This window comes from Cervus canadensis, chromosome 13 (assembly GCF_019320065.1).
Source record: "Cervus canadensis isolate Bull #8, Minnesota chromosome 13, ASM1932006v1, whole genome shotgun sequence".
NCBI classification, from domain to species: domain Eukaryota; kingdom Metazoa; phylum Chordata; class Mammalia; order Artiodactyla; family Cervidae; genus Cervus; species Cervus canadensis.
This window is the reverse complement of record NC_057398.1, coordinates 24,828,662-24,840,810: the sequence shown is the minus strand read 5'-3', so window position 1 is coordinate 24,840,810 and position 12,149 is coordinate 24,828,662. Positions and strand designations below refer to the sequence as shown.

At 38.3% G+C, this 12,149-nt stretch overlaps 1 protein-coding gene across 1 annotated transcript in view; it reads right to left on the bottom strand.

Moving 5' to 3' along the window:
- SLC9C2 (solute carrier family 9 member C2 (putative)) overlaps positions 1–12,149 on the bottom strand; it is an 87,457-nt gene that overhangs the window by 10,120 nt on the left and 65,188 nt on the right. The window contains exons 20-23 of the mRNA XM_043484623.1: positions 10,609–10,734; positions 4,431–4,529; positions 1,842–2,009; positions 231–362 (exon numbers count right to left, since the gene is read on the bottom strand). Coding sequence (XP_043340558.1) covers positions 231–362; positions 1,842–2,009; positions 4,431–4,529; positions 10,609–10,734 — 525 coding nt within the window. The remainder of the gene's footprint in view (positions 1–230; positions 363–1,841; positions 2,010–4,430; positions 4,530–10,608; positions 10,735–12,149) is intronic.

Here is a 12,149-nt window from a genome sequence, read left to right as displayed (position 1 = left end):
CTTACTCTCTTAGTTTAAGGGATGACTGGGGGTAGCCTGGGAAAAATCAGCTATCACAAGGGGACCAATGACCTGTAGGAACTCAGAATAACAGAGTGGTAAAGGTTCTGAAATCTTACTTTGAAAGATCAAACATACCTTCTTTTCTCTGTCTCCAAAATATGCAATTTATTTTGTAAAAAAAAATACAGGAAATATAACTTCATTCATATTTTAATCATGCAACTTACCTCATCAACAAGACTTGATTCAAAATACTGATAGGCAATACTGAGAGCAAGCTTCAGCCATATTTTATATTCCAGGGATGGCCAGAAGAAATCAAAGCCTTCATATAAATCCTCCAGGGAGATAAAGCATGCCTGAAATGACAAGGCATCAAACACTATGCTTGATTTGAAACTAAATTATGAAATCATCAGAAAAACAAATGCCTGTAGGACTTCCCTGGTGGTACAGTGGATGAGAATCCACCTGTCAATGCAGGGGACATGGGTTCAACCCCTGGTCCAGGAAGATTCCATGCACCTCAGAGCAACTAAGCTCATGAACCACACAACTACTGAGACTGCATGCCGCAACTACTGAAGCACCTGTGCCTAGAGCCTGTGCTCTGCGGTAAGAGAAGCCACAGCAATGAGAAGCCTATGCACCGCAAAGAAAAGTAGCTCCCACTCACCACAATTAGAGAAAGCCCTCAACAGCAATGAAGACCCAGCATAGCCAAAAATTTTTTAAAAGCCTGTAGGTTTCATCTTCACCTAACCTCCTAGAAAAACTATCAACTCTAGTATATTAATTTTGATACTCTGCTATTTAAGTATAAGATGATAAAATGTACAGTCCAATTAAAGCTATAGACCTAATACTAGTCCAGAAAATTTTATATTAATCAATAGCTAGGATAATCATGAGCCCAAGATTATGGAGCTAAGCCACATAAACTTATTTATTTTTATTGCCACAGTAGGTAACATGGGCTCATTCATAGTATTTGCTCTCAGAGCAAAGTGCCAATCCAAACAAGGAAGACGACTCTCAGAATTCAAGCTACATGAACTTCAGTGAATTCAGTTCAGCCTTGTGAATACATTCGTGTTTCCTATTCTTTTCCAAAAGTGAAATGGTATGAAACTGATAAAGCAACATTCCTTTCTGTCTGTCACACTCCTAAGACTCTGCACCTTGCTCCATTGCATCTAATAGTACCCAAAGCTTGAGAATTCTTTGTAAGTAGGAAGTTTCAGTAATTTCTATTTGAATTGCCCACAGCTAGCCCACTATCAGACCACTTATTTGTTAAATAAAATTCTTACTTAGCAAGTGAAAAATGGAAGAAAGAGATTTGAAACACAAGTATTCTTTAAAAACACTACTTCCATAATGGTAGCCATTTATGGAGCACCGAAACATGCCAGGCATCTTACATATGTGTTTTCCTTACCTTTCTAACATCAGAAGTTAGATATTTTCTCTTCTAATTAAAAAAAGTGACAAAGACTCTTTGGTTAAAACATCTCCCTCCAGTTTAAGAGCGAGGGGACATAGGTATACCTATGGCTGATTCATGTTGATGTTTGGCAGAAACCAACACAGTACTGTAAAGCAATTATCCTTCAATTAAAAATAAGTAAATTTAACTATTTAAAAAAAAATCTCCCTCCGGACACCCTAGTCGATGTGAGACATCAAATTGGCCTTTCTCAGCTACACTGCTTCACAATAGCTGGTTGGATTGACTAAGATAATAGAACCCAAAAACAGAAAAGTGCTGGCACTCCTTGCTGACTTGAGGAAGAATTAACTAACAACCCACAATACAGAGAGAACCAGGTGCTTACCTGCAAAATAGTTTCACAGATGGCAGTATATTCAATTTCACGCTTAAGCAGACAGCTCAACTCTCCAATTACGTCTCCACTGGTACAGTACTCTGTAAACCTAGTTGTGGACTCTCTGTCAGGCCTTAGGCTCCTGTCTATTCCAAAAGTAGGAGGTGAACTCTCCAACTGCAATGGGGAAATAATTGAGCAAAGGGAAATACAAAATTAAGAGCCCTTGACCAAACCCTAGGAGCTCCCAGTGTTTCTTGCAATTATTACAATAGAAGGAAAAGATTCTTTATGAATCCTTTCAGATGGGAAGGAGGAATTGGGCTTCCAAAAATCATTTCTTTCACATTTCAACTCTCCAAGCTGAGACTGTTTCCAATCTTTAGCTTTACAGATGACCCCTATTTACCTTCCTTATATAAAAATTCCATCAAAAGTAGTCATAGCAGTCTGCCACTAAATGCAAGTAACCACTCTAAGTCTATTAGATATTCTTAGCATAATGGGCTAATGCCTCAGGTGCATTTGATGCATTTGATGCATAAACCAGATAATGAATATGCCCCCAAGCCAAGTCATAATTTCAGCAGAAATCTTGCCTCCCTTAAGATGCTTAAGAATAATTACCATGAGACATTAGCAGAAAAAGGTTTTAGGATGAACACAGGATGGTTGAGTTACTTCAGGAAAAGAACTGGTAGGCATGGGTGGGGGTAAAAGAAAGTCATCTTTCTTTTCAGGAGATTCAACAGATTTTAGGAGGAAGATGCAAGAATTAACCAGAAGGATTACAGAACTTTCCAGAAAGTTTAGTTGTAAGTGCCAAAGAGGAAGGCTGCTGCCCAAGACACAAGAAATGGAAAAAAGTCACTGAAGGAATTGCTGTGAAAGTTGTACCCTCTCCTAGTGAGTACCACCATTCAAACTTGTAGAGGCACTCATGCTTCCAAAGAACTCCGACATTTTTAAACTTAATTTTTAATGAAGTCCAAAAGCCTTTTGAGTACAAGTCCCCTACACACAGACAAGTTCCATTCTGAGAGCATGTTCTTAAGTCCAATATGTTTGTCAGTTCAACAAAGTTAACCTAGGTGCCCAGCTAACACAATTGGCTATATAGTACTGTACTGTAATAGGTTTATAATACTTTTCACACAAATAACACATAAAAACAAGCACAAAAAACACAGAAAACATTTTTAAGCTTACAGCACAGTACATTGAAAAGTACAGCAGTACAGCGGGCCTACAGGCGCACCTCGTATCTTTGAAAGTTTGCAACTTGAAGGTCCGTATGTAGGGGACTTAACAGTAAAGAAGAATGGCTCTGCTTTTTACAAGCCAAGGAAAGACGATTACATCCGTGGCAAGCAGAATTTTAAAGAAGGCCTTTCAAGGTTCCTGTCTTTTTGTTATTCAATCAAACATTGATCTATGAACTGCTGGGAAGGGGTTTTTCAGATAGAATTAAGGTTACTAATCAGCTAAACTTAAAGAGATGATTCTGGATTATCCTGTGGGTTCCAGTGTAATCACATGAGCCCTCAAAGTAGAAAAGGAAGTAGTCATCAAGACTGGAGAGGGACAAATGAATTGATTTCTCTGTCCATCAGTTTTCTCATGAGGTTGATAGAAGGACAAAATGTCATAACATATTGCCATTCTCGATCATCTTTTTAAATGTCACAACTAGCCTCTTCAACTCTTGATCACTGCTAACATACTACATATTTAACTAAGGTATTTTGTCCATTGTTCCATCTCCTTCTATGCTTCTATAAGAAATTAACTTCTAAGAAGACAGGGCTTTTTTGTGTTTTCTCAGTTCTATGCCTAGAATGAACGTGCCTACTGCATGATAATAATGAAGTAAATATTTGTTGAATGAATGAGTAAATGAATGAATGAAAAGTGCCAGACACTTAATAAGTGCTATACATGTGTTAGTTAGTATTTATAATTATAGTTTATTTCCATGATTAATTTTTGTATTTTTAAGGTCTGAAACACTCATTCTAAAAATATAAAGCCAAATATATTATTTGCACTAATAATAAGGGTTTGTCACTTGTAACTGTCATATAGGATCTAGAAATTATGTTGGTCATAGCTGGGGCTCACCCATGGATCCAGCAACAGGTATTCAATTTCTAAAGGATTCTCGTCCCTATCACTCCTACTGACAACAAAAACCTCCTATTAGTTAAAAATGGTATGCTTTTCATCCCTATTCGACCTCTGAGAGAATGTGACACTGCGGTCTATTTCCTCAACCTTGACTCTCATTTCCTTCAGATGTAACCCAACTACTCCAAGTACTGGGTTCCTTGTGTGACCATCACAGAAAAGACTGTTCCTGCCAGGATTGTTGTAAAGAATAAGTGATAATTATGAAAGCATTTTGTAAGATGGGAAGCACCTTTGAGATGGTGGGTGTTATAATTATATCTCTCAGCTGTGGTGTTAGCTCCAAACAGAAATGGTTTCATTTAGAAATTATGTTAAAAATTTGAAAGTTTCTTGGTTCCTAAATTTCTCCTTACGTGATCATTACAAATTTCAAGATACATTTGTAGTAAAGAATGAATAGTTCCTTACGATTGCCATTCCTGAAATAATCAAGTAGATTCCTTGCGGCATTTCACCTTCTTTACAAATGACATCTCCGTAGTCAAAATAGGCGAGTTTAGCTCTTTCCTGAAAGAAAAGAAACAGGAAAGGAAAGAAAAAGAATCAACACAAATCTTCATAATCTACTTCTCTAAAGAGAAATAAGATTTTAAAGCTAAAAAGTAGCATGAAAACAAACTATATTCTTTGATTTGTTAATGAGTTGTAATGTTTTAACAAACCTCATTAACTTTTAGGGGAAAAAGGGACAAGCAAGCAAACTGCAGACTTTGTGCTTAGGACCTAGCAGAGTGACTGGCAGAAACACCCAATAAATGCTAGGTTGGATAAATGTTTACAATAAAGTGTAATAATTCTGGTCAAGGATACAGGGGCAGGGTGCTCTGGGAAACAAATTCAGAAAGGCCACAGGAACCCTGACTTGGGTGTCTAGGGAAGGAACAGCTAAACTGAGACCTGAAGGAAGAGTAACAAAAGACAGCCAGGATACCATAAGCTGAAGACCATTCAGGGCAGAGGATTCAGTTTACGCAAAGGCCCATTAGCAAATAGAATAACTGCATTGTGGGGTAACACAGAAGATTCAATACATCTCAGGCAGGGAGGGCTGGAGACCAGGGTGGAGTTATCCATTAGGCATCAATAGACACAGTGTCCAGAGTTCACAGTACTTTTAGGGATTCACAACAGTGTTTTAGTTTCTTTTAAAATCAGAAGAAAAAAGACAACTTTTAGGTAGAGTAAAATGTCTTGATACTAAAGCATCTAATGCTAATATATTCATCTTTATAGTAACAAAATCACAATGTATAATTTTTTGGTGCTTTTTCATGGAGGTAAAGGCAGAAGTGCCTGGAGTCCGGGTGGAGGCAGGACTGGAGAGGTGAGCCGGAGCCAGGTCTCCAAGGGGCTCACATGCGCAGTAAAAAGCCCGCACACTCTGGAGCCCGGGCACCACAACTAGATAAACCATGTGGCACTAGGGAGTCTACGCACTTCAAGGAAAGATCCCATATGAAGTGACGAGGATCTCGTGTGCCACATAAGATCTGACACATCCAAATAAATAATTTTTTTTTTTTAAGTCTGAGCTTTTCCCAAAACCAGGGGGTAGTCACTGAAGGGTTTCTAACAGGAGACTTACGGTGACATGTTTGCATTTTACAAAGATGTGGAGGAAACATATTTTTAAATCATTCATAGTAGTTATCGCTTAGTGTAGGGTGGGGAGTGAAAGGATATCACTTTTTACTTCTGAATTATTTTACAGTGTTGAAATAAACGTGGATGACTTCACAATAGTTTTTTTAAAAGCTGGCCTAAAGCCAATTATCCAGCTTATGTTTTATTCAGATCTTTATTTTTTTCAATTGTTGTCTTTAGGCTTATCCTCATATACTATTACCTTTTTAATTAACCACAACAGTTGAAGGATGAAAGGAGGAAGGAGTAGTGAAAATTAACTATTGCTGCTGTGATAGAGACCAAGATTGAAATAACATCTATAATGAGGGGGTATTTCTTTTGTTTACTATATGGATTTTTCCATGCATTCCCTGGGCTAACCCTAATGAGAATAATGCTCATGTGCTCCCAATTCATCACATTTTTCTTTACCCCAGTGAAATCTGATTTAAGTGGCTACCAATAACCAACATATTAAGGAAAAAGGGCCACTTAATGAGTGAGCCATTTTAGAGCCGGAGAGCTGCAACTACCAAGCCCACGTGCAGCAACTACTGAAGCCCGGGTGCCCTAGAGCCCGTGCTCCGCAGCAAGGGAAGCCACCGCAATGAGAAGCCCAGCACTGCTATCAAGAGTAGTCCCTGCTCTCCGCACCTAGAGGAAATCCACACAGCAATGAAGACCCAGCACCACCAGAAATAAATAAATAAACATTTTTTAAAAAGAGTGAGTCATGTCTGAAAGGGGGTAGAGAGAGTCTGACAGCTTTGCTTAGGCATGGCAGGCTAAGGAGTGGAGGAAGCTTGTGCCCTGGTTACAGATTCATCTCAGGTGTATGGAAATCATTAATTTATGGAGTTCCTACCCATTGTTTTTCCCATTCCTCCCCCATTCACTGCAGGATGGTCAGTTAATTATACTTGTGAGAACATTACCTATAAAGAACCAAATTCAAATTTTAAACTTGGATATTTAAAAAAAAAACTGAAGAGGATGCAGACTGTAATCAACACCCCTTAGATACCTTCTTCCCAGTCCAAGTCCATCCCTCACCCCCCACCCTCTATTCCCCAGACTACCTTCAACGGCCCCTGCCCACTAGGTTTCCCCCTTCTCACAGTCACACTTGTACTCCCCAAACCTGGACGTTTGATTCAAGCTAAGCTAGTTGGATTTCTCTCTCAAGAATTTGAACTAAAGGACAAAGAACCTGGGAGTAAGACCTGGGTCATCACAGCCATGTGCTAAAGGAAGAGTCCACAAATTCCTACCACTGACATTCCAGAGCTGGCCTGATTCCTGCCCTGTTCAGGGTTAGTCTGTCAACTGTTTCTTAGCATCTGTTGTTCACTTGCTAAGTCACTTCTCACACTTTGCGACCCCATAGACTGCAGCATGCCAGGCTTTCCTGTCCTTCACTATCTTCCAGAGTTTGCTCAGATTCATGTCCACTGAGTGGGTGATGCTATCTATCTCATTCCCTGCTGCCCTTTTCTTCTCATATACCACTGCAATATATTGTTAGTAAGATCCCCTCTTGCTTAAACTAGTTCAGATAGGGTTTTGTTACTTTCAACCATACAAGTCTTAATTTAATTAAATTTGAAATTAATTTCAAAAGGAAAATTCAAAAATTTCTGGCATGAAGTAAACACTAGTATGGCCTAAATTAAATCAGATCTTCAAAGCTCAGTAGAAACCCTCTTATGACTGCTCTCTTTCTAGAAAACAAGGAAAACATTCCCTCATTATAGTTAAACAGATGACATACATCTCCATGTCTAGATCACAAGGCAGAGTAAAACCAAATTTACAGTAAAGCAAGTACCACTCTTTGTCACAGAGTTTTCCTGATTCCAATAGGTTTCAACAAGTTGATGAAAGAGTTATTATTCCTATAATTCATATAACTGTGATATAATTCATATAATTACCAGGGCTTCCCTGATAGCTCAGTTGGTAAAGAATCCACCTGCAATGCAGGAGACCCCGGTTCAATTCCTATATCGGGAAGATCTGCTGGAGAAGGGATAGGTTACCCACTCCAGTATTCTTGGGCTTCCCTTGTGGCTCAGTTGGTAAAGAATCCACCTGCAATGTGGGAGACCTGGGTTCGATCCCTGGGTTGGAAGATCCCCTGGAGAAGGGAAAGGCTACCCACTCCAGTATTCTGGTCTGGAGAATTCCATGGACTAGTATAGTCCATGGGGCCACAAAGAGTCAGACACGACTGAGTGACTTTCACTCATATAATAGCCATTTAAAACTAAAACCACAAACTGGTGGTCCATGAGTCATATCCAGTCCACAGATACATTTTGTTTGGCTTGCACTGCTGCTGCTGCTTATCTTTAAAATTCTGAATTGGTTGCCAAGTTTTAAAATTCACATAAAAACACAGATGTATGGATTCTCCTTTAAAAAATTGACTTTTACATTATTAAATCTAATCTAATTATTAAATCAATTTTCAGACTTCATCTTATAATATGTGATCTCTCAGCCTCATATGATATAGTTGATCACTTTCTCCTTCTTGAAATACTTTCTTCACTTAGCTCTGGCACACCATTCTTTTTTTTTCTCCTATTTAATGGATAACTCCTCAATTCTTCTTTTTCAGCTTTACTGAGACAGACTACTCAGCAATAAAGAGTCCACCTGCAATGCAGGAGATGCAGGTTCAATCCCTGGGTCAGGAAGGTCCCTGAAAGAGGAAATGGCAACCCTCTCCAGTATTCTTGCCAGGGAAAATACAATGGAGAGAGGAGCCTGGCGGTTTATAGTCCATAGGGCTGTGAAGAGTCAGACACAACTGAGTGACTGAGTATACACACACACACAATATAAGTTTAAGGTATACAGCATAATGACTTGACATGCACATATTGCAAAATTACTATCACAATAAATTTAGTTAACATACATCACTTGATATAGTTATAAAAATTTTTTCTATGTGATAAGGACTTTTAGATTCTACTCTCCTAGAGCTTTCAAATATACTGTACATATATGACTATATAACACAGTTATCATGTTGTATACCTAGTATTTTTCTATCTTGTAACTTGGAAGTTTGTACCCTTTAACCCACTTGTCTAATTTACCCAGCTTCCACTCCCCTCCCCTGGCAACAATCAATCTGATTCATAGCTCACAATTCAACCCTTGGATGTTCATAACAATTTCTTGAGTTATCAAGTTTCAAGGCCTTAAATATTATCTCTATGCTGACAACTCCAAAATGTCTTTCTCCAATTTGACCTCCCACCTACATTCTAGTCATATATCTAACTGCCTACTCAATAGCTCCACTTGGATGTCTAATAGCCTTCTCAAATTTAACTTATTCAGAATCAAACTCTTGCCCAACTCCCACCCCATATAAATCTTCTCTTCCCCATCTAAATAAAGGGCTAATCCATTTTTAGACTATTTTCTATTTCAGCCTAAAATTCTAGAAGTCATTCTTTCTCTCTCTAGCACTCACTCCATCAGCATTTATATGCTGTCTCTTCAAAACCTATTGAGTCTGAACTCCTCTCATCACTGTCACTCGTCCAAGTCACTATCATCTCTTGCCTACATTATCATAATCATCTCCTAACTGGATGCCCTGGCTTGCCCTTGACCCCCTACAGCCTATTCTTAACACATCAGCAGATGATCATTTTTAAGTGTAAGTTAGATCATGTCACTTCTCTCTTCAAAACCTTTCAACATGTTTCCACTTAATTCTGAGTAAAAGCCAACATCCTAACACTGACCTACAAAGTTCTACAAACTCAAGCTTGCCATAAACTCTTCGTCTTCATCTCCTCCATCCAGCACTGGTCCTGCCCACACGGGCCTTTGTGATGCTCCTTGAACAAAGCAGTCAGGGCTTCCCTGGTGGCCCCAGCAGTAAAGAGTCTGCCTGCAGTGCAGGAGACCCGGGTTTGATCCCTGGTTCAGGAAGATCTCCTGGAGAAGGAAATGGCAAACCACTACAGTACTCTTGCCTAGAAAGTCCCATGGATAAAGGAGCTTGGTGGGCTAGAGTCCATGGGGTCGCAAAGAGTTGGACACGACTGAGCGACTTCACTTTGAACACAGCAAGCAGATCCACTTCAGGGCACTGCACCTGCCTTCTCCCAGATACCTAAATGGTGTGCTCCCTCACTTATTTCAGATCTCTGTCCCGAGGAGAGGTATTAGAGCAGTCTTCTCTAACCATCCTTATAAAAGAGCTGCCTACCTATATTCTCCTTTTTCACCTTTTCTCCATGTAGCATTTGTCACCACCTGACAGACTATATATTTATGCATGGGTATGTTTATTGTCCATCTCCATCCATATAACATAAAGTCAATGAAAGCAGGAATTTATTTATTTTGTTCACTGCCGTATCCCCAAACCTAGAACATTCTCTGGCTCAAAGAGGCTATTAAATAGCTATCTATTGAAACAGTACACATTCCTATAGGAACACTCAACTGACTTCAGACGAAGCATGAACTCTGGAATAGACTATAGTCCTGTTCCCTATTTATATTACACCCAGATGGTTTTACTTTTTTTTTTTTTTTTTGGTTTTACTTTTATATTATCTGCCTGGCCTGCAAAGTAACTTCAATATGAAACCCTTGATCTAAAAGTCTTTTCCAGAGTGTGCATCTGGAAGTCTGGGGCTCTTCATCAGAAAATAAGATAGGACTGGTAATAATTGGGTAATGTATAAAAAAATATATATATCATCCTAAGCAGATAAGCAATTATAAAAAAAAATCTCTGCGGTTTAGGCTCAAAATGAAATTCACTCTTCTAGGTTTTGCTGGGCCTCCATTTGACTTATCTTTTACTGCCCATTACAGGAGTCTTGCCTTGGATAAGTTTTTTTTAATTTTTAATCTTATATTAGGGAATGAAAAATAATTATCATTGAACATGAGCTAGAATATAACACAGAATCTTTACCTTGAAGAATTCGATGAGAGCATCTTTATTTTCTAGCCAAATGATATTATGAAGATATTTGTCAGGAGTAGGGAGCGGGATTGCCATTGGAAAGTTATTCAATGATTTTATTTTTTCAAGAAGTACCTAAAACAAACAACCAAAATAATGGTGATCAGATCCTGTAACAGAAAAGGGACATCAGGTAAAAATGAAGGAAATCTAAATAAAATACTTTTATTTAGAGCTTTTCTTCTTTAAATTGTCCTCTAATTTTTTGTCCTCTAATTTTTTTCTCCACTTTACTATTTTCACTGGTATATTAACTCATATTGAATTTATTCTTTTTATAATCCAATTAATAGCTGTATTCTATTCTGTCTTAATCTCAAACTTAACTGTTGATTACTATATGATTTAATGCCACATTCTCTCGATTTTTTTTTTTTTCATGTGAGTGAATTGCTTCTTTACATTCTTCTAGCTTTGGAGGATAAGGTTCTAGTTTTGTGGCCTTTCAGAAGTCTTCTCTGACTTCCCCAAGTAATACGTAATCACTTACTTGCCTTATTCCCAGGGTATCTATTACAAATCTCCCTTACTGAACTCATTACATTGTAGTATTATTATGTTTACTTATCTGTGATATGTAACTTCTGTTGATTGCCTGGATAAATGACTAAATGAAAAAAGAGGAAGAGTGTCCATGGACTTTGGAATCAGTGTTGTACTCATTAAGTATCCAAGTCTCCTCAAGAGTCATGGCACATAGGTATTCAACATATATTTAGTCAGCTAAATTGGCTAGATTTACCTAGCTCCTTACAGCCTGGGATTGATAATTATACCTCTTCAGCCAACAATCAGGCAACTAACAAATAACTGTTGAATGATTGATTTGTCCCTTACCTATCTAAATAAACCTATAGGAAAAAATAAATCTCTCTCTTCATAAGGGCTATTGTTTATTTAACTAACGGGTATCAATCATTCAATTGAATCTTATACAATCTTCAAAGTAATAAAGGAAAAATAGAAAAAAATACAACATGCACAGAGGTGTAACTTGAAGAAAACTAAACCCTTCTCGTCCCTCTGACAGACACTAAGGAAAAATCATATTACCATTTAGTCCTGTGCCATGACCTTATAGAGACTAATGAGGCAGAGTTAAAATGGGAAAAGTTGGCCTGTCCCATGCCTACTTCCCTTCCAGGGCCATGGAGAGAGGGCTATGTTCAGAGAATGTCCTGAAGCACAGCCCAGGTGGCATGTGGTTGAAAAGTACCAGGGACAAGAATAAGCATGTGACACCCAGGAACAGCTTATCATTGGAAACACAGGCAGAATGTGAGATCAGAACTTATATGTTTCTTCTTTATGTTATGAAGCAGATAGACCCTTGTACAGGAGAGAAAAAAGCATTACTATTTGCACAATTCGCAGTCTAGACAGTGGATTTGATAGCCTGGTAGAATTAAACATTAAACACTTTTTCCTCTTATGGTCTTAGTTTTTTGAAAATTTGTAATTTTTCAAAAGTCCATTTATCAGCCAACCAC